This window comes from Simochromis diagramma, unplaced genomic scaffold (genome assembly GCF_900408965.1).
Source record: "Simochromis diagramma unplaced genomic scaffold, fSimDia1.1 OVJJ01000321.1, whole genome shotgun sequence".
NCBI classification, from domain to species: Eukaryota; Metazoa; Chordata; class Actinopteri; order Cichliformes; family Cichlidae; genus Simochromis; species Simochromis diagramma.
In genome coordinates this window covers 10,864,292-10,892,001 of record NW_024386772.1, presented here as the reverse complement: position 1 = coordinate 10,892,001, position 27,710 = coordinate 10,864,292, and the positions used below count along the sequence as shown (strand labels likewise).

Below are 27,710 nucleotides of genomic sequence, written 5' to 3'. Positions count from 1 at the left end.
TCTATCCCAACAGGAGTTAGACATCACAGGTGGCTGTGGCTTAGATGGTTTTGAGGTGTGATGTTTGCTGTGATGACTGAAGTTTTAACCACTGCCATGAAGAATAGTGGAGATGTTAAAAATAAATAAAAAATCTTATAAAACTCTTGCATTATATTAAAATCTGATTATTAGACACTACAATTAATCCAACTAGTTAATCAGATTAAGACTGCAGGGTACCAAACTGAAAATGATTGACTACAGGTGTGTGTGTTGTGTATAGACACACACACACAGCTTTGATTAAAGTGCGCTTGTGCGTGTGTGTAATTTCTTCTTTGCATAAGCCATTTATGCAAAGAGTTATTGTTTGTACTTATTACAACACACAAAACCAGAGTTCTAAAATCTTTAATCTTGACCAACTGTAGAAAAGGTGTGGGCCTCTTGAATCAACTATAAACAAGCAATATATAAAAATACAAAGTGCAGCAATACGTATTTATAAAGTGACTCTGAAGTTTTCAAACATAAACAGCATTTCGTTGCCCTGTACCTGTGCATGTGCAATGACAATAAAGTTGAATTCTATTCTATAATTTGTTGGCCACAGCGATTCATTTAAAAAAAAAAAAAAAAAAAAACACCATTCTAAACATTTTTCTCTTCATTTTTCCAGTCATTACTGGAAAAAGTCAAACTATAAAATATTAAATATTAAAAATAATAAATAATCGTCGGTTTTCCTGATAGCAGCTCATTGTGGCGCTTCCCATTCACAGGTCCTCTGGAAGGAGACTGGATTGATGCATCTGCAGACAGAAACAATGTTATAACAAAATGTCTGAGGGACGAGAACAAGCTACAAGTTAAAGTCAGCACGAGCTGACTCAGCTCATTAACTCTCTCCTTTCAACTGTGTACACCCAACAAGTCAAACGCAACAGGGAAAAGAAGAAAAAAAAAAAAAAAAACTACAGAACATAGTAAATAATAAAGTCTTACCGTTATCAAAAAGTGAGGCAATGTGTCAGTCCTGAGAATGGATGTTGGAGTCTGCACATCCTCACAGGTGACTCACCAGAAGCCACACCAGTGCGATCAAACAAATCACCACTACCAGGCAAATGCAGACGGATTTGGTGACCCGACAATCAGGAGGTTCAGCAGGAATTCCGACAGCAGTATCGCTGCATGTCGTTGGTCTCACGTGGTCGCTGATTATGAAAACCTCAGACCCATTCCTGTAGATGACCGTTTGGTTGCTGCTTCGGCGAGAAAGTGTCCTCAAATGATGCATCATCCAGTTTCCTCCACGCAACACACCGACTATGGAGGCCCTCGCCGCAATCGGGAGAGGAAGAGCCACCCCCTGTGTGGTGTCCACATCTGCAGCCAGGGTATCGTCAGCTGGGTTCTCTTTGTTAAGATAAGTGGCTTGACGGCAGAGAGGACAAATGATAGATCCTCGACTCCGGGCGACTACCATTATTTTGCTCAGGCAGTCCTGGCAAAAGACGTGCCTGCAGCTCAGAGTGCGTTTTGCAAGCAGAACATTTTCAAAGCATACAGGACACTCCTGTGGGGCCTCGTGTCTATTTTCTGCTGCCAGTGCCATTATTCCGTCGTAAAATCAGCTGATTACTGGTACAGTAGTGTTCTCCAACTTCTGTTCACAGCACGAAACTTTCTGCCCTTTTAAAGTGTGTGGTGGAGCAGGGGCCTGTACAAAGTTGTGGCACGGGGTGGCACTACCCACACATAACCCCCCCAAAAATCTGATGCCTCGCACTGGTGTCCAAATAAAATTGAATAAAATCATAAAATATTTAATAGCATAATGTTTTGCATTTACAACATTTATACTGATAAAAATATATTTAAAAAAATAATTTTTAAAAGAAGCTAGCCCCCTGATATTCCTGAAAATGGTTCAGTCCAACCCCCACCTCTAAACACAATGGTATGAGTCTCAATGACCAGTATCTGATATTGTCCTCTAAAGGGGCTAGCCTAGCTAGATTATTTAACGCCAGCATGTCCAAATCACATGACCAATTTAAGATTCATTTAAACTTGTATTTAAAGTGCAGACACCAAACTATATAACAGTTTATAATTGTGTTGATAGGCCACATAAAACCAATCTAATCTAAATAAAATCTAATTAATCCAATATAATTAAAAAACATAGGCGATGCATTTTTCTGAATACTATCGTCACATTTAGTGAAATAACTGTAAAAACTGCATTTTCTAAGGACAGCGTTCACAAGAACTCTGTTTTTACGACAGAAACTCTTTTTTGAAATAGCACAAATAATTTGTGTGGCAACTTATTGTGACACCTAATTGTTCTGTAATTTTATTTTAGAAGTTTAGTGGTTTGACATTGTAAAAAAAAAACTTTAAAAAAAAAAAGAAATATAAATTTAAAAAAAAAATTTAAATTTATATTTCAAGTTATGAAAATGATTCGTTAAACATGTTTGTGGTTTTTAAAGTCAAAACAGTCAAGGTAAATAGTTTTTAAAGGAGAAATACAAAGGTAAAATCAAAAGTAGTGAAAAACAGCCAATTAAAACCTGGACCCCAGAGGGTTAAACAAGTAATGTGTCAGATAATATTGTTTATCTTTATCACTGAATAGAAAATCGTCATTCATTCAGTTATTCTTGTACAGCGCCAGCTTCTGAGCCCAAACATGGCCTCTTATTACAACTGTTGAATTGTTATTTTTGGATTACTCAGTCGTGCAGGTCAATGTATACCTTAGTGCTGGAACTGGAGTTTCAGGTTTTACCTGACTGGTGAGGCACTTTAATGATCACAGTGTCAGGGTGTCGGGAGTCTTTGACCCACCCAGCATTGATTTAAAGCATACTGGAAACCTACATCATATTCTTTCACCAGCCCTGATACCCAGGCCCACAGCCTGCAGGTGATGAGGTAATCCCTCAGGTGTGGAGGGGGAAAGCTGACTTGTAAAACAGGTCCTTTTATTATGTTCTTTTCCTCTTTCCTCCCTGTTTCTGTTGTTCGTTTCATTCAGACAACTGCATACCAGCATGAGGTCGTCCAAAAAAAGGTGGTGTGAGTATTTCTTGTCTAAAGAAGAAATCAGAGACAATTTGCTTAAATTTTCCTTAAGATAAGATAAGATAAGATAAGATAAGATAAGATAACCTTTATTAGTCCCACACGTGGGAAATTTGTTTTGTCACAGCAGGAGTGGACAGTGCAAAAGTTATGAGGCAAAAATTAGAATACAATAAGAATAAATACAGTACACAACTGTACAGAATAGAATAAAATAAAATACTATATACAGTAGAATAAAATAAAATAAATATACAATAAGATAAAAATAGAATACAAATACAAATACTATATACAACTGAGTAAAAATACAACGATGACAGAAAGGATTATTGCACTTAGTATTATTGCATATGTATGGATGTGTGTGCTTGATCAGTTAAAGTCTTTATTATGGAGTCTGACAGCAGTGGGGAGGAAAGACCTGCGAAATCTCTCCGTCCCACACCGTGGGTGCCGCAGTCTCCCACTGAAGGAGCTGCTCAGTGCTGTCACAGTCTGCTGCATGGGGTGGGAGATGTTGTCCATCAGGGATGACAGCTTAGCCGCCGTTCTCCTGTCACTCACCACCTCCACTGGGTCCAGAGGGCATCCTAGAACAGAGCTGGCCCTTCGGATCACCCTGTTCAGTCTCTTCCTGTCCCCAGCAGAGATGCTGCCGCCCCAGCAGACCACGCCATAAAAGATAGCAGAAGCCACAACAGAGTCATAGAAGGTCTTCAGGAGTGGGCCCTCCACTCCAAACGACCTGAGTCTCCGCAGCAGGTACAGCCTGCTCTGCCCTTTCCTGTAGAGGGCGTCTGAGTTATGAGTCCAGTCCAGTCTATTGTTCAGATGAACACCAAGGTACCTGTAGCTGTCCACAGCCTCAATGTCCATACCTTGGATGTTCAGTGGTTGCAGTGGAGAATGCTTGTGCCTGCGGAAGTCTACCACCAGTTCCTTGGTTTTACTGGCGTTGATCTGGAGGTAGTTCAGCTGGCACCAGTCCACAAAGTCTTGGGTCAGACCTCTGTACTCCTTGTCGTCCCCATCAGTGATGAGGCCGACTATTGCAGAGTCATCAGAGAACTTCTGCAGGAAGCACTGGGTGGAATTGTGGGAGAAGTCTGCAGTGTAGATGGTGAAGAGGAACGGAGCCAGAACCGTTCCCTGTGGGGCCCCCGTACTGCAGACGACCCTGTCCGACACACAGCCCTGAGTCCTCACATACTGTGGTCGGTCGGTGAGGTAGTCCAGGATCCAGGTAGTGAGGTGATGGTCCACTCCAGAGTTCACCAGCTTGTCCTTTAGAACCGAGGGAAGAATAGTGTTGAAGGCACTGGAGAAATCAAAGAACATGATTCTCACAGTGCTCCCAGCGGTCTCCAGGTGAGCGAGGGAACGATGTAGGAGGTGAATGACGGCATCATCCGCTCCAATGCCAGGCTGGTAGGCAAACTGAAGTGGGTCCAGTGATGAGCTTATTAGGCGCCGAAGCTGAGCCAGGACCAACCGCTCCAGGGTCTTCATCAGGTGGGATGTCAGAGCCACCGGCCTGTAGCTGTTGAGGTCCTTGGGGCGTGAAGTCTTTGGCACTGGTACAACACAGGAGGTTTTCCAGAGCTGTGGGACTCTTCCCAACCTCAGGCTCAGGTTGAAGAGGTGCTCCATCACCCCACACAGTTGGTCCGCGCAGGACCTGATGACCCTCGAGCTGATGCCATCTGGACCCGCTGCCTTCTTGCCATTAATCCTCCTCAGTTCCCTCCTAACCTGGGTGGTTGAGAGAGACAGGCTGGAGCCTTGTGTTGAGTGTGTATTGGATGCTGCAGTTGGGGGTGGGGGGGAGTGAGCAGGGTGAATAGAGGAGGTGTGAAGTGTCTGAGGTGGAACAGCAGCAGTGGGGGTGGGTGAGTCTGCAGCCGATGTTGCAGACTGCCTCATGGCTGAATCAAATCTGTTGAAGAAATGATTCAGTTCATTTGCCCACCTCACATCCCTCCCAGGCAGAGAGTTCTGCTGTTTGTGGCCCGAGATGGTTCTGAGGCCTCTCCAGACTTCACCAACGTTGTTTTGTTGAAGCTGGTTCTCCATCTTCTGCCTGTAGCTCTCCTTCCCATTCCTTATCAGTCCCCTCAGCTCTCTCTGCACCCTTTTCAACTCCTCTTTGTCTCTGGATTTGAAGGCCCTCCTCTTCTGCTTGAGGACAGTTTTAATTTCTGGGGTAATCCAAGGTTTGTTGTTGGAGAAACACCGTACAGTCCTGGTAGGTACAGTGTTATCCACACAGAAGTTTATATAGTCAGTAATGCATGTAGTAAGGCTGTCGATGTCCTCTCCGTGGTCATCACAAATCACCTCCCACACAGTCGACTCAAAACAATCCTTAAGAGCTGAGTGTTCTTATTTTACAAGAGTGTAAATGTGTAATAGTTTAAGTTCTAGGGGACACAAGGAGTAGATGATTGACTTAAACAAACAGCACCTGTTTAAGGAGGGGTTCTGGCCTCCACCCTGGGGCTTGGGGTGGGGTGTAATGACAAAATGCGAAAAGTTCACTAGAAGTGAATGCAATGTTAAAACTTATATTAGAAAATGTGTATGACGACAGCTGAACAGTGTCAAAGTATCTTTAATATTCGTGGGTTCCTGTGGATTACCACTCTGAAGTCTAACCCGACCATAAAAATAGGACTTACTCAGATTTAGAGTAGAGGGAATCACAGAACTGAAAAACAGTAATAGCTAGTAAGAGTTTTTCCAGACTGTGTATGAAACTGAGTGTAAAATCTTTGCATAATTCTCCTGTACTCACAAACCAAACTGCACCTAACTGACGGTCAATGCAGCCATTAGCTTCATAATGAAAAACATTTGTGAATCACAAAGTACATTTAGGTAAAAACAACAAAAAAATAAACATTGCCTCTAAAAAACAATAAAAACTCAGGTATTTTAGGACAAAATGTCTCAATTGAAATAAAGAAAACAACAGCAAAAAATCTATACGAAAAGTGGGACAATCATTTCTAGTTAGTGCATTTCTCACACCTCCACCAAGATGTTTGAGTATCCAGATAGACCTGCTGTAGGTTAGCAAAACAATCCATGTCAATGCTGGGTGGGTCTAAGACTCACAGATGACCATCTCTTGGATCTGTGCCTCACTATTCACGTAAAACCTGAAACTTAAGCAAGTCCAGTTCCAGCACTAATGTGTGTGCTGACCTGCATTATTTGAGAAAGTTAACATAAGATTACAGCAGTAGAAGGGGACATTTCTTGGGGGGAAATGGTCTTGCTGTCGCACAGCAAGAAAGTCCTTGGCTGGAATCCACCATCTGGCTGCATTGTATGGAGTTTGCATGTACCAGGTTCATTCTGGATACTCTGGCTTCCTCCCACAGTCCATAGACAAGCAGTTGGGAAGGATTAATGTGATTCTATGTGATGTGATTCTGTCTGTCCAGCCGGTCCAGCTAGGCTTTTCCCCTGAGACACTTGCAGTGTTTCAAGTTAAAAAATCAAGACAAATAAAAAGAGTTTGGAATCAAAGGTTAAATAAAGACAGCTAACAGACTACAAGAAAAAAAGAAAAACAACTCCATGTGGAGGACAAAAACCATGGAGCCTAATGTCCCAGCCCAACATGAGAAACTTAATGAAACTCAATGAAAAGAAACAAATAGCCTGATACCCTGCATCTATGAGATGACACAAACAAATGATACTGTGATGACATCCAGCAATAATATAAGTAATTTAAAACCCAGTTTGATGTAATACTAAGCATTTTGTGACTTATGGTGCTTTGGAAAACGATAAATAATGACCGAAAGGCAATGATAATTATAACTATTATTGTTATTAATAGCACTAGTAGTTGCTGAATTTATTTTAAAGACTACTGTTTAAAGTCCTAGACAGCCAGTCTGTCATTTGTTCATATACATATTCAGAGGGACTGCTATATTTGCATGTGACAAATAAAGGATTGATTGATTGATTAAAATACGAACAGATTCAGGTACAAAAAACTTTGATAACCTTTGAGGGTTCACTACCAGAGATACCTGCTCAACAACACTCATACGGCTGTGTTTAGAGTTGGGGATTGGACTGAACCATTTTCAAGCATTTCAGGGGAAAACTGCGTTTAAATATGTAATGTTTTTTAAAATATTTGATAAAAAATGTAATTACAAAACATTATGTTGTTTATGATTTCAAAATTTTAGTGAATTTTAGTGGGTCACCAAGTCAAGACATCGGATTTGGGAAGGTGGTTGAGGGTGGGGTCGGTGCCACACCTTCCCATCACTTTGTACAGGCCCCTGCTCCCTATACAATTTAAAAAGGACAGAAAGTCTTGTGCTCAGTGTTGCCAACTTAGCGACTTTGTCGCTATATTTAGCGAGTTTTCAGACCCCTTAGCGACTTTTTTTTCTGAAAAAAAGTCGCTAAAAAAAGACGTGAAAGCTTTTTATCGCTTTTACTCTCAACAAGCAGTGGGTGCTGTAACGCAGTCAGTTCTTCTTTTACTCTTATGCTGTTTTGTGGATCACAAGGTTTAAAACTACTTATAAACACACACACACAAAGTAACTCCACCAGAGTGCATATTTCGGGTCACTTTTGCCGGTCCAAGCCCGGGTAAAGGAGCAGGGTTGGAATTGTGACATTAAAAAAACAATAATTGCTAAAAGAAATTTAATTTGTAGTTCTAAATAAACTCTAAATGCATTTAGGACCTTTTTTACTCACTTTATGTCTCTTCCACGATGTTATTTCTCTCTCCAACAACATAGGTTACAATTAGATTAGCATGACCAATTATGCAAATTAGGCGATGACGTCATTTAGCGACTTCTAGCGACTTTTAGGACAACCAATAGCGATTTTCCTTACTGAGGAGTTGGCAACACTGCTTGTGCTGAGAACAGAAGAACTTTAAGAGCACTGCAGTGTACAAGTGACCTACAAATTCTAGGACAGGAAAATGGCACTGACACAGGAAAACAGACACGAGGCCTCACAGGAGTGCTCCATATGCTTTGAAACTATTTTGGCTGCAAAAAGCACATTGGTCTGCAGGCATGTCCTCTGCCAGGACTGCCTGAGTAAAATACTGGTGGTCGCTCAGACTGAAGGATCCATCGTTTGTCCTCTCTGCTGTCACCCCACTAATCATGATGAACAGAAGGAAGACAGCGAAAACCTGGCAGCAGATGAAGGCCACACACAGGAGGCCCCTCTTCTTCTCCCTGTGGGTTGTTTTCAGTTAGTGCCGCACACCTCCACAGGTGCTGTGTGCCACGGAGGTAACTGGGTGTCACCACACCTGAGAGAAATTTCTCAGCAAGGCGCTGAACAGACAGTTACTGCAAGTGAATCGCATATTTCCACTGGAGACAGGCAAGGAAGACAGACCACAGACCACTGTACTACGGTCAATATAACTAAGGACCGTGCTCCGGGGTGTACGGCGTATCAGCTCATCTGTGGAGGCCTCTTTTGCCTAGTAGTGCTGATTTTTTATCTCACGGTGGCATGGATGTTTTCGAGGCTCCTGGAGAGATCTCCAGACCAGATTTCTTTTAGCGCTCCATTGTGAGGACAGACACTTTGTCTCACATTGTGATAGCGGTAAGATTTAGCACCATTTTATATGCTGCATAGTTTTTTTTCTGTTTATGAGTAGAATCGCATTTAAAATCAACATGATTAGAACTTCCTATAACAGTTCTCAGAGTCCGTGTGTTGTGTTGGATGTACACAGTTGAAGGAGAGGTTTAATCAGCTGAAACCTTGAAGAATGCCTTCACTCTGCATCATGCTAACTTTAACGTGTAGTTTGGTTGTTTCCTTAAAGGGACAATTTTATTGAGTTTTATTGTTGGACCACTTCATTGTAGCAGTAAACTTCAACAAAATATACAGAGAGGCCTCAACATTAACAAGACATTCAGGTGTGTAATAGATGTGCAGCTGTAAGGTTTCTAACATTGTTTCTATCTGCAGATGCATTAATCCAGTCTCCTGCCAGAGGATCTGCAGATGAAACAGAAGCGCCCACAAGAAACTGTCAGAAAAACTAACAATGTATTTATTTTAGTTTTTGTTTTCATCTTTTAATTTTACAGTTTTTTATTAAAGGCTTTTTTATTAAAGAAAACCTTTGAACATTCTGTGTTTTATGAATTAGGTTGCCAACAAAATATGTAAACAAATAGCCGCCTTAAAGCTAAGCATTGCTGCACTTTGTACTCTATATGTTGCTTGTTTAAAGTTGTAATGTTTTTGATACTTCTGCTTCTATTTATTACACGTGAATGTGTGAGAGAATGCAATACCCTTAAACCCCTCAAACACTGAAACACTGGAATCAAAAGTGCAATCAAATAAATATTATATACATGTATAAATAATATGTAAATATATTATCCAAATGATTACAATCATTTAGATCAAAGTGAGAGACAGACTGGTGGGTGAGCTCCATTTAATCCTATCAGCAGAGAGAGAGCAGCACACGCTGCTGTAAATCCATTCAAATATCTCAATAAAAACTTCCTCTGCTTTTTAATCAGAAAATAAAACAGGCAGAAATATTTCAGCTCTGACTCCATCTGTTCTCTAATCTGTTAGTTTTTTCTACTTTTAATTGAAAATGTTATTTGCAACCCGAAGTGACATCACGCTCACTATAATAGTTACATTTTGTGCAGCCATGAGAAAAATCTATACAACAAAAAGAAAAGCTAGAAAAACACAACTATTATATACAGGTGGTCTGTTTCTTCACAATTTTCATCCAGAGCAGTTTGACGTTGAGGAAAGTTTCTTCATGTTTCAGAAGTTTCTCAGCAGTGGATGATATAAAGATGTGTGTGAAATGGACTGTTATGACTGGTCAGAGTTAACCTGTGAAAATGTGATAAATGTTAACTTTTTATAAAGAAGCAAAACACATTTAGTCTTTTGATTTAAATATATATTTTTAGACTTAAACAGGTTTAAAAGATTGAAATACTGCCATTATAAGATGAATAAGAATCAAAACTATGAAAAGTACTTGATTAAAGAAATGACAAATGAGCTCAATAAAAATATAGTTTTTAATACACTGGGAGGAGAACTTAATTCTGTTAGTTTTATGTATAAATGAACCTCAGTGTGGAGCCCCTCCCACTCTTCAAACTCTGGAGGGTAATTAGCTGAAATTAGATGGTCATCAGTTAATCCAGTTCACCTGAGCCTTCAGTCTTTAAAAGCTGGATCATGTGTTCACTGCTGTCTCTTCTCAGTTGGTGTGACATCAGCGTTCTTTGGTGGGGTTGGTGGTTTAGTTTAGAATTGGTTCTGGTTTGTTTCAGTCAAGCTCTTGTGTGGACTGGTATACCTGGTGTCTCCGCTTGTGTCTTCAATTCATTCATTAAGGTTTGAGTGTTATTTACTGATAATGACCAATTTGACTTGTCATTTTAGCGTTTGTCAATATTTCTGCTTTTGAAGACTCTGGCTGTAGTCCTTATTTTGTTGGGTTTTCAAAGCTTTTTGTCAAAAGCCTTTTGTATCTATTACTGAGTAAATGGCCTGTATTTGTATACTATATTATACATGAGCCAAGCTCCTCTTGTAGGCTGAAGGGGCTGATCTCAATAGGAGATCAACCAGCTTGTTTTCACTTTATTGCAATGGAGAACGTGGCTAAAGACAGTGTCTTGGGAGCACTTCCCTGGTTACCAGAAGGTTGCCAGTTTCTGGTTGCCTTTTGGCTCTGGTGGAATCAGTGCATAAGTACCCACCACAAGTATCTGTCTGAAGACTAGGGTTGAGACTAGTTAGGGAATGGGTTTGCTAGTTATGGAGCTTGGGCTCAGTGGGCTTTTAAACCTTAATTTGTTCTGTCTGCTTCTTGAAAACCACATTGCTTTAAACATTCAAAACTCTGTTAACCAGACTTGGAGCCTGTTTGAAGACAAAACAGTTCTGTGGAGCAGTCAAAGGTTTTGGCAGGAAATCAGCCTGTTTTGGGGTTTGTTTGTTTTTTTTGTTTTGTTTTTTTTTAATACTGGACTTGTGAACTGCACCAGTGCCGCTATGTGATGCTCCTGTGTCATTTCTTCGTGTGGGTTGTCTGCTGTAAGAAACTTGAGGGCTTCTGGTGTCTTTATGGCTGTAACACATCAGAAGACAGGGCTCAGCATTTGATGGTCACCAGCATGTTGATGACTGAGTTGTAATGGAGAGCAACCACACATCATTTCGCCTGATGTCTGGTAAAACATGGTTGAATCCCTCATTCTAGAGAGATTCACAGCACACTGGATGTTTAGTAATCTTGTTTTTCACGTTACCTTAATTTGTCTGAAGTGCCAGTGTGAATAAATCACCACTACCAGGCAAATGCAGTCTCATTTAGGAAGCCCTAGTGACAGCAGTATCGTTGCGTGTCGTGGGTTTCAGTTGGTCGCTGATTATAAAAACCTGAGACTCATTCCTGTAGGTGACAGTTTGTTCACTGAGAGTCAAGTCCTAAACAGATTATGGGGGCTCTCAACGCAATCACAAGATGGTGCCTCTGCATGCCAACATATCAGCACTAGTGGGAAGATAAATCCTCTGCATGTGAGCTGATACGTTGTACACTCCTGAGCATCGTCCTCGGTTATATTGACAGTTGTCTTGCCATCTGTGGTGTCTCCCACTTGGCTGTTTCTGGTGACTATATGCGATCAACATGTGGTAACTGTCTTCTAATATAATGTGTATGTGTGCGATTGTGGCTCAAGAGTGGGGAGTTCACCTATTAGTCGGAAGGTTGCCGGTTCAAGCCCCAGCTTGGACAGTCTGTCGTTGTGTCTGTTTCCTACTGGTGGTGGTCAGAGGGCCCGGTGGCACCAGTGTCCAGCAGCCTCGCCTCTGTCAGTGCGCCCCAGGGTGGCTGTGGCTACAATGTAGCCATTCACACACATTCATCACCAGTGTGTGAATGGGTGGATGACTAGATGTGTAAAGCGCTTTGGGGTCCTTAGGGACTAGTAAAGTGCTATAGAAATACAGGCCATTTAGTGAGCAGTGGGCAACCCCTGGGGAGCAGTGTATGAACTATAGACCAGTAGATTTGGCGTTCAGTGGATTCAAACCCACGACCTTCCAATCATGGGGCAACCACTTTACCTACTGGCCCCTTGTCTTTTCATTGCCTCGCTAAGAAATTCCTTTCAAGTACGGTGACATCCAGTTACCTCCATGGTACACACCACCTGTGGAGGTGTGTGGTGCTATCTGAAAATCTCAGAGAGGAAGAGCCACCTGTGTCTGGCCTTCATCTGCTGCCAGAGTTTCGTCAGCTTCCTTCTGTTCGTTAAGAATAGTGACTTGACGGCAGAGAGGACAAACGATAGATCCTTGACTCTGGGCGACTACCATTATTTTACTGAAGCAGTCCTGACAAAGAAGATGCCTGCAGCTCAGGTCGTTTTGCAGCCAAAACGCTTTCAAAGCATATGGAGCACTTCCATGTGGCCTTGTGTCCGTTTTCCACTGTCAGCGCCATTATTCTGTTGTAAAATTAGCAGATTACTCATCTCCCTTGTCTGTTTCTGGTGAATATATGCGATCCACATGTGGTAACGGTCTTCTAATATAATGTGTTAGTGAGCAGTGATTTAGCGTTCAGTGGATTCGAACCCTCGACCTTCCAATCACGGGGCAACCACTTTACCTACTCGCCCCTTGTCTTTTCTGCACCTTGCTGAGAAATTCCTCTCAAGTACGGCGACATCCAGTTACCTCCATGCCACACACCACCTGTGTTGGTGTGCGGTGTTATCTGGAAAATATCCCATCGGACAGGAAGAGCCACCTCCTGTATGGGGTCTTCATCTGCTGCCATCTTTCTTCTGTTCGTTAAGAATAGTGGCTTGACAGCAATTAGGACAAACGATAGATCCTTGATTCTAGGCAACTACCATTATTTTACTGAAGCAGTCCTGACCAAGGACATGCCTGCAGCTCAAAGTGCGTTTTGCAGCCAAAATATTTTCATAGCACACAGGACACTCCCGTGTGGCCTTGTGTCCATTTTCCACTGTCAGCGCCATTATTCTGTCGTAGAATTAGCAGATTACTCGTACAGTAAAGTGTTCTCGAAATTCTGTTCACAGCACGAGGCTTTCTGTCCTTTTACACTGTCTGGTGGAGCACAGGGCTGTACAAAGTTGTACAGACCATGCATCATGGGCATGGTGTGTGATGTCTATGGAAGTTTACCCAGACTTCTACAAGTGAGTTGTTTTTGTATGTACAGGCATTACTGTTTACTATTGGAAATATTTGATCACACTTCATTTTTCTAGGTGCAGAACTATGTGCATCCAATTCAATATTATTCATGTAGCACCAAATCACAAGTTTCCTCAATGCCATCCAATGTTTAATAATCTATCCCAACAGGAGTAGACATCTGGTGGCTGTGGCTTAGGTGGTTTTGAGTTGTGATGTTTTCCATGTCGACTGAAGTTTTAACCACTGCCATCAAGAATGGATACGGTTAGAAAAAATCTCTTTAAAACTGTTGCATTATATTAAAATCTGGGATTATTCATTTTAGAGTTATTCTGAGACACTTCAGTAGTTAATCCAACTGATCTAATGGGGTGGTTGTAGCTCAGGTGGTCAGGTCAGGTCAGCCACTAATCAGAAGGTCGGTGGTTCGATCCCATGCTGAAAATGCCAAATATCCTTGGGCAAGATACTAACCCCATGTTTGCCTACTGGTGGTGGTGCCAGTGTCCAGCAGCCTCGCCTCTGTCAGTGCGCCCCAGGGCAGCTGTGGCTACAATGTAGCCTGCCGTTGTGAGTGTGTGTGTGTGTGTGTGTGTGTGTGTGTGTGAATGACTGAATGTAGTGTGAAGCGCTATACAAATGCAGGCCATTTACCGTTTAATCAGATTAGGACTGCAGGGCACCAACTGAATTAGGTTGGCAAATGTAAAAATGGTCGACTACAGGTGTATGTATAAATTTTAGTAGTATTTTCCTCTTGCTGGGGAAACGTCCCCCTCCTACGTTTTATTATTCCGATTTCAGCGTTTTTGCTTCACGACTAAAGCGTGCAGTTTACTTTGTGTGCACTAACATGGACTCGAATCAACCAGTGCCACCTCTGGCCAAGTGCCACAGCCTACAGTCATATCAACGTGTGACATGCATCTGCACCACGTTTGAATTAGTTTCATGCACAATACATTTGTACCTTTCAATTGTGTCTGTTTGTGCGTCATGCAAACCTTTGACATTAATGAAATGATATCGTGTATTTATTTTTGGCCTACATTTGGAAAAAAAAAATTTGCTAAATTACACACACAAAGTAATAGGAATCACCACTCCAATTGGTCATCGTGATTTTAATATTCTTTTTCCATAACAATGAAATACGCCTTGGAAAAATAGACTATGACTATGTTGGTAGTTATATACAGTCTGCATGAGTGTAGTTAATCCAGTAAACATTTGTAAGGAGATGGCAGTTACACAGTGATTAGTAATAAACAGAGCCAGTGAGTGGATTTAAGAAAGTGAGTGGCTCAGGCGTGTCGATTGGTTTGTCATCTGTTTTTGAGTCTGGACTAGACGTAGAAATTTTTTGTTTTAAATCTAAGTTGGGAAGATTCATGTTTTAAAACAACCACTTTTTGTGAGAAATGCAAGAAGTACATCTGCAGAAAGCACACAGTTACATTCTGTCCATCATGTGGACAAAATTGAAAATGTTGAACATTGAAAAACTGAGAACATCAGGCAAGTTCAAAAGAAATGTGTTTGTAGGAATGAAAAACCTTTACCAAATTGTTCCTAAAAATAGTTATGTAAAGTCAAACTGTATGTCTGTGTCCTACATGTTTATGTAATGGAAAATAAAGTTTCTATTATTTTATCGCAGTTTTTTTGACAATTCTGAGTGGATTTACTCAGTACGGGTCAAAATGACCCGCAACAAAATCAATGTAATTTTTTTTTTTTAAACATAATGCAAGGGTTAAGGGCTTGCATATGATCTTCAATTTGTAGCAGATCCACTATCACGCAGCAGCTGGACCAGTCTCCAATGGCGCGTCAGTCCACTGCTGCCACCTGTGGCTAAGTGCCATAGCCTACTACTAGATTAACTTGTGACACATCTGCACCTGCATATGGTCACATTGAGTAGAGACTGAGTGGCTGCACTTACACCTAGCTAGTGCATTCAAATCCACCCACAAACATGTTGAAAGATGCAATGCCAGCAATGTAGATTGTCAACACTAAAAACAATCATTAAGCAAAGATCACAGGGATCTCTTTTTTTTTTTTTTCATGTTTATTTGGCATGCACACATTTGTAGTTGCCTTCTTTACAGGGGAAGTCCACGAACACTGTATAGTACCAATTTACAGAGAAGGTACATTCAATCTGCAGGAAAAATTAGATTGTCAGAGTCATTCATCTGACGTCAGGCTGAGTGAAGCAATTAAACATGTTCAAATGCGCAGGTAATGTAGATTTCTGTGCAAAAGCCTTATCTGTGAATCAGTCTATGTTTCCATGTGTCCTTTAGGTGCTCCAGTCTCTTTAAAGTGCAAAGGCATGCAGTTTATCTGAACTATACGTTTTCTGTTGGTGCATCAAAGTGACATTTCATCCAGTGATGTTTAAGTAACCCATTCAAGGTGTTTCTGTCTAATGGTATCGATTTGGTGATCTTACACACTGATCAGTTTCTGCACCTGAGCTTCTCTCACCACTGGCACAACATACCTGGGAAAGGTCATTGAAGATATATTCCACAATAGAGATAGACATATGAATGCTGACTGTGCTGACAGAATGTGTTGTGAGAACAGTAGTCAAACATTAATGTGTAATATATTTGTTGAATACATATGTCTTTGCTGTGAAATGATATAAACAAAAGGAGTGCTGATTTTGGAATCTTCAAGTGTATGATAAGGTCAAAATAAGCAAAACTGCATTTCACGTAGTTCAACAGGTTTGTTTTTTGTTTGTTTTTTTGTTACAAGTGTATTGTGCATGAAAAGAATTCAAACGTGGTGATAGAGCCAGCTGCAGATGTGTCACAAGTTGATTTGGCTGTAGGCTATGGCACTTGGCCAGAGGTGGCGCTGGTTGATTCGAGTCCATGTTCGTTCACACAAAGTAAACTGCACGCTTTAGTTGAGAAGTTAAAACGCTGAAATCGGAATAATAAAACGTACGAGGGGGACGATAACGACGACTAGATTCTCCCGATCGTTTACTCTTGCTGTCCTGTGAACAACATCGGCGTGGTGTTAATTGTTTGCTGTTTTCGCGATCGCGTCGTGCATGAGAATATCACCAGGTAAACTCGCGACATTTTCAAACATTTTGTTGTTCAACAGCATCAAGGCTGACGGGGTGTGTTTGAGTTAACCTCACAAGGGTCACAGATGACATCTTTGGCTTTTTTTTTTTTTTTTGCTGATTTGTCGGTTGCAGCTCTTGAAAAGCAAGTCTGCCACACATCTGTTCAACCAAATCCAGTTAATCTGGAACACCGGTGTTTCAGAATAACTGGTGACGGTGAAAAAGATGTGTGGCAGACTTGCTTTTCATGAGCCGCTACCGACAAACCAGCAAATAAACACTGAATATACAATCTGCAACATTTGTGAGGTCACCTTAAACACAGTCTTATTGCACTTGAACAATAAAACATTAAAAACTGTCACGAGTTTACCTGGCGATATTCTCAATCACGAAGCGACCGCGAAAACTGCAAACAAATAAACGTCACCACGCCGATGATGTTCACAGGACAGCAAGAATCAACGATCTTGTCTTGATAAAATGCCAAATTATCTACACAAAGTTCTAGAAATCACCACTTGTATTGTTCATGATGATTTTAATATTTTTTCCATAACAAAGAAATGTCTTCAACAAATATTACACATTAATATTTGACTTATTGTAGATAAAAAGCGTCCCCAACGAGCTGCCATCAGAAAAACTGACAGTTTATGAATGTAATTATTTTAATTAGATATCTATACAATTTGATACTTGTTTTTACACGTTTTTAAAGACTGGAAAGCAACTGATCAACTTTTGTTTGGAGTTTTTTGGTTTTCTTTAAAAACAATTTTTAAATGAATCACTGTAGCCAATGGTGATATATGACAAATACAATGTTTCCTTATACCTAAGCATTGCTGCACTTTGTATGTTGCTTGTTTGTAGGTTATAGTTGGCACTCTTTTGCGATGAATGTCAGTCTTAAATTTTAGCGACCTCTAGTGTTCATGCCCGACTAGGGTCATGAATGGTCTGTTATCTCCCGGAGAAAACCAACGACCGTATAAACCGATATTTTCTCAGATTTATTTTTGGGGGTTATATTTTGGGGGTTTAACAAAAACATTTTAAAAAGCTCACAGATAAGTGGCATAAACTTTTGGACTTTCAGTTGTGCTTTCATAGGTTTTACACCTTTTCCTACTGATTGATTATTCATACCATATTAAAGCAATTAAGTAATAGATGACAATGGCAGAAAAGCTCTTGTTTTTTTATCTATGTTTTTAACAAGTGTTCTACAATTTAAAACAAAATCTGTGAATGAACAAAGATGTTATGTTTTAAAGAACAGTTTTACACATTGTTTTCTTACAGTCTTACATTTTGGGCACTATTTTCTAAAGTGTTCATATGTGCTGTATTTGAGTGTAGGAATAAATTATTTGTGTTGTCATTGGAATTGGGTAACCTGTCATGAGGGAATTCCCCACTGGGGTAGAGGGGAAAGTGCATGGTAAAAGAGGTCAGGAATCTGTAGCAGCAGGGACTACTTAGTGTGGCAATCTTTAACGATTGGACACACTAGTACATAAATTTTAAATAAATTATATACTATAAAAATTATAGGCACATCTATAGAGTCTGAAAATCAGGCATAGTCTATTCTAAGACAATTCCCAGAACTGCATTTATCCCTGCTGGAACTTTTCCATTCCTTTGGCACAAATGTGCCACCTCCATGATCGAGATGAGTAAGGCAGGTAGGTCACAACATAGAGGCAAGTAAGAAATCCACCCCAGGTTGGATCCAGGGGCCCTTAACAAGTCCTGTTAGTATTCTGTGTTTAACAAGCAAAGAATGAAATACTAATGGAAATGTTTCAAAGGCAACTCGGACTATAAGATTATGTAAAACATTTAAACATTATGGTATAACCCTCAATTAACTTCATTTACCAGTGTTAGTTAAAAATTCCTTTGTATATATGTAACATCTGTTTACAGCATATTACGTAAGACCACGTGTGCTATGACAGGGCACTACAAGAGCCCTTAAAATCACGTACAGTGCTTTTTAAGACAATTTTCAAGGTTGCTTTTGTTTTGAATAGTCATTTCCGATTCCTGTTCCCTGACTCTCCCTCACCTACACCTGGAGTGGCGGCAAATCAGAATCCTCCCTGAGGTGGAGAGACGAGCTGCTATGTAAAACAGGTCCTGTTGCCAATGGGAACAGTGACGTGACTGACTGGTTCCCCTGGTTGTGAAGTTTTGGTTTGCGTGTTTGTTTGTTTGTTTGTTTGTTGTTTGTTTTGTTCCAGTTTCAGTTGTCATATGGGGCTTTTTATGAGTATTCTTCAAAGATTTTCAATATTTGTCCATCAGGAACACAATTCATTTTCCCAAGGTGCCACTTGAGAAATCAGGACCATTGTAGTGGGTCACACCACCTAGGCCTGTCACCTAGACCTATTTCAAAGGTACATCCTATCAAGACGGACATAGATATATGATTTCAAATTAAAAAGGTTTCTTGAACTGTCTTGTCCCAATTTGGTATTCTGTTCTCTTGTATCACCACAGTTCACATAAATGTTATAAATAATAATAATTTGAGATTTAAAAAAAGGCCACATCACTTGGTGTACAAGTGGCCAATCTAAGGTATCACAGTACTAAGCAGTTTTACAAATAAAGCTGACGAAGCATCAACGATATCTTTATCACATATATTTGTTATCTTATATATTTGTTAGTTCGTTTCATGATAATCAATGATATTTGTCCATGTACTGTAAGTTTGAGATTGCTTTAAGCTTAACAGTAATTTATGTAGTTTGTGTGAAAAAGAACAATTTTTTCTTTACATGCTATTTAAGTTTTTTAATGTATTTATTTTTATGTTTGATATTTGCCCTTTTTGTTGTTTTTTCTGCTTGAATTATTTGATAGGCATGGGTTTGATAATCATGCCTATTTATTTGACGACATTTCATTGAATAGAAAAAAAAGTTATTGTTTAGTGGAGGTTCAGTGCGAAAAAGGGTGTGGTGTGGTTAAATCGCGAAGATCTTTTGCAGGAGCAGGCCTGCGTGTGATGTAACGTGAAATCACGTCATCACGTACGCCCCTGTCAGGATTTACGTTGGTTCCGGGAGACGCGTTGGCAATTTCCTAAACAGAGCTCAGTTACCTCATTGGGAAACGTCAGTATCACCCGAGGCCCGGCAAAGAGGAGCTCTGCTTATCGTTGGGTGTTTTACCGGCTGGAAATCGACTCGCTGCTACGGAAGACAACAGTAGACCGACTTGACATGAGCAGGTAGCCGTTTAAATCTCTTAAATTTGACCTCTAACGCGTTTTTAGTGTTTGACCTGTCCGTGTAACCAGCTGTCGAGGCATTTGTGTGTGTGTTTTTTAGACTTTACTCTCCTAAACGTTACGAAGATTATATGGTTATTTCGGGATAAATATCGAGAAGTGTCACCTTAAATGTTTGCTTCATACGCCTTTAAATCCCGCTCGTTCCGTGTGCTGCATTTTTACTTGTAACGCGAGAGCGAGCCGACAGTTTTTGGCGTGAGCCCGAGCCTCTGTGCGGTCATAGCTCCCACTATCAGATACCGACACGTTCAAACGTCTAAAAATCATCAGCGTCGTTAAATCACAGCCTGTAGCTGCTGGGCTGAATTAGACCTTTTGATACATTTGAGATCAATACCAGCCGTCACATAATCAATAAGAGGTTCTTGGTCTCATGCTTTTTATTGAATCTTACGTTTTTTTTGTTTTTTTGTCTCATTAAACATGTTTGTCTGTATGGTGGGCTAATCCATAACATGGAGACCAAAATATGGACCCAGGTCAGGGGTTGTGCCACCACACCCTATAAAGCTATACAAACCAGCAAAACTCCAAGAAGGAATCTGAAGACAAATGTAGGATTTTTCTGTACATGAGGGGAAAAGTGACTTTGTCAGCATCAACACAGGACACAGAGACACGAATGTGGAAAAGGAAGCACTCTCTTTAATTGCCTTCCCTTGTCTGTAATTTCCAGATCTTTGCTGGATTCGGGCCATGTCTGTAGCGGTGTTGTTGCAGTAGACAAACAGATCCAGGGATGAACCAGAGAGCTATCCAAAGGAAATGGAAAAATAACAGGAGCTATCCTGTTCTGACTGTCTCTGCTTTTACCTGGTACAGGATATGACTTAGGGTTATTGTCCTGTGTAGGGCTTTGATGGGCTACAAGATTTAGCAGAAAGCACCAGATCCCTTTCAAGCCTCTGTATCCTAGCATTGAGAGAGATGAGTAGTGTTTGATCTTTGTCTAGTAAATCAAAAGAAACTTTTTAGGTACTTCCCTAGAGTGTTGTGTCTGGTCTCCTGACATCCAGCATGTTTTGTCAGAGGAAGCTTTGAAAAATTTCCCTTACTTTCTGTTACCCCCTCGTTATTATGGTCTGCAGCGTGCTGACATGTGAGGGTCTTATATACGGGAAGCTGTTCATGACGGCATCTCTGAGGAATGCTGTAAAGGAAACTGCAGTCAAAGTCATCATCTCTCTGAGTCTAGACTTAGAAGCAACACCCAGGCCCAAGCCAAGCAAGCCCCTAGATTCTCTTTATTTATTTATTTATTTATTTATTTATTTTATAGGAGACTTTTGTCGAGGCAGTTTACACAAAAATCAGAGCACATTTGATTTCAGCTCAGGGTTTTCCTGTGTCATGTCCACTTGCTGCTGGTCCTATCTGCAGGAAATCCTTAGAAGCCAGGGCCAGATTATAAATATTCCCGGGGCTACAGCAGTGGTAGTGCTGGTTTTGGCAGCTGTTTCACCAGACCCACACATGACGCCAACAGCAGCTCTTTCCAGATGTGTTTAATGATTCCCTGACAACAGCTGCGTAGGTCCATATACATCACAGAGTTGAATTGCTCACCAGAAAAGAGGAACGACTGTCTATTAAAGTGCTAATTCTGCAAACAGGAAGGAAGATGAAAAACGTACCCACTTGCGAAAAATGTAAGAACTGGACTCACACGTTGATCTTTTTAGCAAATGAACTCGTCATGTTGAGGTTGCATGAGTTGAGCGAGCTAAGAGGTTAAAACTTAATGCACATAACACTGAAGCTTTCCCAGGTATATAAAGGCATTGGCACACTGAGCACACGTTATTATCAATTATTTGTGGTATTTGGAAGTAATTGCTTCAAACTGTATTTAAGTTGGGGGGGGGGGGGTTTCTTAGCATTGTTGATTTATGAGTAACTGAGGATGGACGACCTCATCCCACAGGGTTACGCGGTCAGGATGGTCTGTCGCTGAGATAGGGCCTTTCTTCTCCAGTGATGAATGAGGAGAATGTTTGATGGTGGCTCTGCTCTGAGATAAGAACAGAATATGCTCCGCTTGATTTAACATGTCAGAGGATGCAAATGGCAAAACTGCTGAGCTGTCCGTTTACTAGTTTAGCTTTTCGTTACAAATTCAAATCTAACTGAAAAAATCTGTAAATGTAATACAAATGTGCCTTCAATCCTCAGGTTGCCCTGACATGGACACAGAGATGATTCCCAAATTTTCGTCAAAGGATGAGGAGGTTGATTACTGGAAGTCCCAAGCCCTCAAATATAAGAAAAGGTAGGTGGCATTTGTGTCGCATCTGACAGCAATGCATGGCTGAATTTATTTATGGTATGAGTTGGTGTGTATGGCTTAATTTCTTCAAAGAACAGGCCTGTGTGAGTCTTTCATTTCAGTTTGATATTAAGCCAAAATTAGGTTACATAACATACTGTCTTGAAAGAAAGCGGAGTTGGAAATCGAATGACAGCGATTCTTCAAACATAGCATAAGATGAAAAACAGCTTTTGGGGACAGTAGATGCTCATCCTTGCATAATAAGCAGCTGCTTTGTTTTGCTGACTATGTGGTTTGCGCAGTAGTTTTGAAAGATGTGATTACATAATAACTTTGTGCCAAAAGTTTCCACACAGGCTGTGTTTAGCCGTATAAGGCAAATGGCCAGAAAAGAGTAATGAAATCAGCACTGACAGACGTTAAGGTTTACTCAATAGGAAATGACACAGGCCACAGGATAGGCATTAGTGTCACTTAAGAGTGTCATTTGACGTTTGTTTAGTCTTCCTTTCCTATTTGTGGACGTACAGTCTATGAGAAGAAGTGTAAAAGTGCACAGCAGGGGTTAAAGTCCTGCTTACTTTGAGACATTCCTGTGGGCACATGGTGGAAAAAACATCAGTGCATGGAAAGAAAAGTGGCTTCAAGGAGATTTGCCATAGTGTGTTGCAGTTTTTAGGGCATGCATTTTCTCAGAATATCCTTCCACTGAAGTGATATTTTTAAACTTTTTATTTTGAGTTTATTTACAAGGCAACCGCAACATTGTTTATCATTAATAGAACTTTTTTTTTCATTCTGATGTATGGAATACTATTGGCCAATTTAATCTATTAGGGTTACATAGTTATGTTACAGGGCCCTGTGTGTGCTGATCAAGCACCATGTGTGATGCTGGTATGTGTGGAACACACAACAACTGATTCGTGCATTTCAGTGCTCTGTGGAGCCACTGTGAGGGCATTATCCCAGCACAGAGTCAGCTGACCAGTGTTACCAAGTGTCAGCTCGGCAGGAGAAAAAATAAATTATATTAAGAAGCCTTTTCCTCTCTTTTCTACCTTTACATAAATGCATTTACAAATAATTACTATTTTATGCAATATTTAGTGTGTAAAAACATCCTGTTTCATAACTTTTATCCTCCTGTTTTTTTTTTTTTTTCCCTGCTTGTGACCTTTAACCTGTTCCACTCTGGAGATGCATGGCAGCATGCCCGTTCTTCTCACCTATTTTTGAACCAGCTACTGTCACAGTTCAGCTGTCTCTTCAGAGCTGTATATTTAGAATGCTTAACTCGACAATGCTGAGCTGAACCCTTATTTCCTCTTTGACAGAGGCCAGACTACAAATACGAACCTGTAACTGGCTTTCATACAGGTTTATTTTTGGCCATTAGTGGGGTAGAAAGCTGCTAGAACATGCTTGGCTTGGCTCAGCTTGCAGGACAAAGGTCTGTCAGTTTTCTAGAGCTCATAGGCACAGTCATTCAGCCGGTTAGCTGTGCAGAACTGAATGGGGGACGATGAACAGGAAAGCTTTTATCACAATGACCGTTTATGGTTTTACCCACTCTCTCTGTATTTTTGCCATTTAGTTGCCATGAAGCCCAAGAGGAGTTGCAGGAGTTCCAGGAGGGGAGCAGAGAACTGGAAGCTGAGTTGGAGGCACAACTTGGTCAAGCTGAACAACGTCTTCGAGACCTACAGAGTGAAAACGAGAGGCTAAAGAATGAGGTTTCCAACCTCAAGGTAACGGGCCTTTTTGATCTTCATTAAGCGTTTACCTTTGGCTAGAACACTAATAAAGTCATTTGTGATTACCTAAGAGGTTATCTGATCTTTGTTGGATCCTGCACACAAGGTCCAATGCCTCATTTGTATGGTAGGTGTTAATCTGGGTTTTCTTAGGTAATCCTCCAGCACTTCTTAATAGGATGTCAGGATAAAGAAGAAGAAAATAGAAAACTGCAAGGCAAGCCTAGTTCTTATCACAGTAGACATGAACACGGGTTTCAGTGTGCTTGTTTGGTTATGCACATTGGTGACTGTACTGTACAACTACACCAGAGAGCTCATAAATTATGCCTTCCTTTAACAACTGTTGGACAACGATGTTCTTTGAAACCTTGTGACCGTCCTGAGATTCGTTCTGACTGATGCTGATCTTTGTAGTGGATAAAACGTTATTTGTAGTGGATAGTCTTTGTAGTGGATAAAACTGGTGGTGGTCAGAGGGCCTGGTGGCGCCAGTGTCCGGCAGCCTCGCCTCTGTCAGTGCGCCCCAGGATGGCTGTGGCTACAATGTAGCTGCCATCACCAGTGTGTGAATGTGTGTGTGAATGGGTGGATGACTGGATATGTCGCTTTGGGGTCCTTAGGGACTAGTAAAGCGCTATATAAATACAGGCCATTTACCATTTATTTTTAAACTAGATTCCTCATCAAGTAGCATCTTTGTTGTCCTTGTTTCTCTTTATAGACTCACTATTCTCTTATCTGCACATTTTCCATGTCTTCCAGGAAAAGCTGGAGCAGCAATATGCCCAGAGTTATAAACAGATCTCTTTGCTAGAGGACGACCTGGGACAGACTCGCAGCATCAAGGATCAACTCCATAAATATGTCCGAGAGCTTGAACAGGCCAACGATGACCTCGAGAGAGCAAAAAGGTGAGAATGACGTGCAATGTGCAAATTCTGTTTGTATTCTAGCATTTACCTCAAACATGTCAACACTCATAAAATACTTGTCACCGTTTGTGTAGGGCTACAATAGTGTCTCTTGAAGACTTTGAGACCCGTTTGAACCAGGCAATTGAAAGGAATGCCTTTCTGGAGAGTGAGCTGGATGAGAAAGAGTCTCTCCTTGTATCTGTGCAGCGGTTGAAAGATGAAGCACGAGGTAAAGATAAAGCCCACATAAATGAATTCTTCCCCTTTCTGGGCCGTGCATCATTTGTGCAAGAGCCGGTGTTTCTTAACTTTCTCTCTTTTTTGTTTTCCTTCTTTAGACCTGAGGCAGGAGCTGGCAGTGCGCGAAAGGACCACAGACAGGATGTCAGCACCCAGCTCACCCACTTTAGACATAGACAAGATTGATTCAGCTGTACAAGCCTCTTTATCCCTCCCAGCAACACCTGTAGGAAAGAATATAGAGCACTCTTTTATCAGCCCCAAAGGTTAGAATTATTCCTACTCCATTTTTCTCATGTTTGAGTAAAAGTTGTAATATGAGTTAACTCTGGCTTATATGTCCTAGCACTGACCAACGGCTGCGGTAACTCGTCTCTGACTCCCTCTGCAAGAATCTCAGCTCTTAACATTGTTGGCGACCTTCTGAGAAAAGTCGGGGTAGGTGTTACTCACTTTACTGTTTTGGCTTTACATTTTAACAGCTCTGCACATGTTGCACTGAGGAGCAAGTCTTTTCAGCGACGCTAAAAGGAAAGATAATTATGATGATGCTAATTTGAGATTTCCTGTTTTGTCATTAGGCTTTGGAGTCGAAACTTGCTGCCTGCAGGAACTTTGCCAAAGACCAGGCAGCAAGAAAAAACTACTCCACAGACAAAAGCATGCTTCTCAACAGCAATGCCACCAATTTCTCTCACTCACTACATACTACCTACTTCGACAAAACGTAAGTCTTTTAGCATGTGCTTTTCTCCTTTCCCTGTCTGTTTGTCCTTCTGTTATTTAGTTTGATGTTAAAATCGGATGCCCCGGCTGTGTGTATATCTTTGCTAATGTTGAGTATGTCTTTTGACATCTGCAGCACTGTTAATGGATTGGACCCCAGCACCTTGACTTCCATGACACCATCCAGAGCCCTGTCTCCACCGGGCATGCTGCCTTTGAGTGTGTGATTGAGGAGCTCCTCAAGCCAGAGAAAGCTCTAAAGAAACTCTTATCTCCTCAACACAGTCTGGGAACACAGAGTGTGTGTGTGTGTGTGTGTGTGTGTGTGAGTGAATGAAAACAGAGCTGGAGTGATGTGTGAATTTTTTAGCTCGGTGTGTGCAAGCGAGGCTTGTGTCTGTTTTGCAGCTCTAAGTGCATCTGTGAGTAGGTGCAGTCATTTGCACCAGTCAGCCAAAAAAGCATTGAAAGCACTTTCCTATATTGTGTACATACCCATCGGGGCATGGACCTGGTGGGCTTCTGGAGCAGCTGTGGTGTCTGGGGAGCACGGGAAGCAGATGTTTCTGGTGCCTCCCACACAGATGTTCAGTAAGTTTGGGAGCTGGGGACTCTGGAGATCAATGCCTTATACTCTTTCTCAGGCAGTTTAGGAGCTGTTTTGGAGTGTGGCTGGGTGTGTTCTCCTCCAGCAGGAAGGGCACTACCATCAGGGAGTGATATACCATGAGGTTAAGCTTAGTACCTGGGGCTTTGCAGCAGAACAGTGCTTCGTAACCAGGTGATCATCATTTTTCACATCAGCTTTTAGTGGTTTTAATGTTGTGGCTGACTGGTGTGTGTTCCTACCACATTCTCTTCTTGCTTGTGCCTAAAGCTGTACTGCACTGTGCTTGAATGAATGTCACTGCAATGTTTTGACCTTAAGATGTCAACTTTGAACTGGCACGGTTACCTAGGTGATTCCACAGTTCATATGAAGACTCATCCTTGACAACTGGTCTATGAGAGACCACAGCTTCCTTTGAACTTTCCTTCCTTTTCTGTTTCATTGCATTGCACAGTTAAACTAATTTCTGTTTAGATTGTTCTATATTTAAAAAGGGATCTGTTCACATTAACTAATTTATCTCACAGTATACTTTAAAGTGAAAATTTCCTGTGTGATTTTATTTTATTTTTTTCTTGCATGTGTTTAAATTGAAGAATGACCGAAATGAATGTTGACTGTTTAAAGCCATGTAGCCGTGCTGCAGTTGTTCCTCTTGTTACTGGCTGATGTCTGGAGTGCTTGTGGAAATATCAGCTTGTTCTCCCCTCTGGGTTAAACCTGAATTTACAGGTTTCTGCTGCTGTCGAGTGTATTCCTCTGCAGACGTCCACTGACGTTTTTTCAAGAGAACAGTATTGCCTTTTTATAATATTTAATGTATTGATTTTTTTTTTTGTGTGTGTGTGTGTGTCGTTCCAGGCTTATTACCTCATTGTGACATGTTAGGAGTTAGCAGCTATTAATTATTGATGGGTGTCATTTTTGGCTCATACAAATCAAACTGCTTAAAACTGACTCAAGGATTTTTTTTAATTTATTTTTTTCCCTCAGTTTTATCTGGAGTTATGGTGCATTAATAACAACAACTATAATGTTATTTTGGCAATATTTACATTTTTACATATTTGGCTCTGCATCCCCTCACTTACATATCTTTAATTCCTCAGCGTCACCAATTTGCACCCTAAAGGCTCACACAAAGACTTGTATTCATTGTTAGTTGATCATTTGATGCCACTTGGGGCACAATAGGAGCCTGTTACTTAAATTGGTTCTATAGTTGGTGTATAGCTTGTATAGATGACAATTTTGCCTACCACTTTGTGGATATTGACATTTGGCAATAAGGTCCTATTTATTTCAGATTCTGTATGGCATGTGTTCAGATAATGGGTTTTACTATTGTATGGTGGTTAAGCCCATTGTATTATGATATCAAATTGTTTAAATAAAGATTGATAATGATGGATG

At 40.9% G+C, this 27,710-nt stretch overlaps 1 protein-coding gene and 1 long non-coding RNA gene across 5 annotated transcripts; one reads left to right on the top strand and one right to left on the bottom strand.

Annotated features, from left to right (window-relative positions):
* Nucleotides 1-646: 646 nt before the first annotated feature.
* Nucleotides 647-21,579, bottom strand: LOC120744153. Of its 3 annotated transcripts, none has more exons than XR_005698312.1 (5): nt 21,569-21,579; nt 18,285-18,289; nt 16,348-16,349; nt 988-1,619; nt 647-794 (listed from the first exon to the last, which is right to left on the bottom strand). It is a non-coding gene; the product is annotated as an uncharacterized LOC120744153 (long non-coding RNA). The 3 variants fall into 3 exon arrangements; XR_005698310.1 differs by lacking the exon at nt 16,348-16,349 and adding an exon at nt 11,023-11,026; XR_005698309.1 differs by lacking the exons at nt 16,348-16,349; nt 18,285-18,289; nt 21,569-21,579 and having other exon boundaries at nt 988-1,661.
* ndel1b (nudE neurodevelopment protein 1-like 1b) lies at nt 10,483-27,708 on the top strand. 2 transcript variants are annotated; one of them, XM_040048290.1, is made up of 9 exons: nt 10,483-10,503; nt 21,951-22,047; nt 23,645-23,798; nt 24,570-24,718; nt 24,814-24,950; nt 25,060-25,227; nt 25,308-25,399; nt 25,543-25,688; nt 25,824-27,708. In XM_040048290.1, the coding sequence occupies exons 2-9, from the start codon at nt 21,962-21,964 to the stop codon at nt 25,912-25,914; spliced, it is 1,023 nt and encodes a 340-aa protein (XP_039904224.1). In that variant the 5' UTR covers nt 10,483-10,503; nt 21,951-21,961; the 3' UTR covers nt 25,915-27,708. The 2 variants fall into 2 exon arrangements, with proteins under 2 accessions (XP_039904224.1, XP_039904215.1); XM_040048281.1 differs by lacking the exon at nt 10,483-10,503 and adding an exon at nt 19,549-19,715.
* The last annotated feature ends 2 nt before the right edge of the window (nt 27,709-27,710 follow it).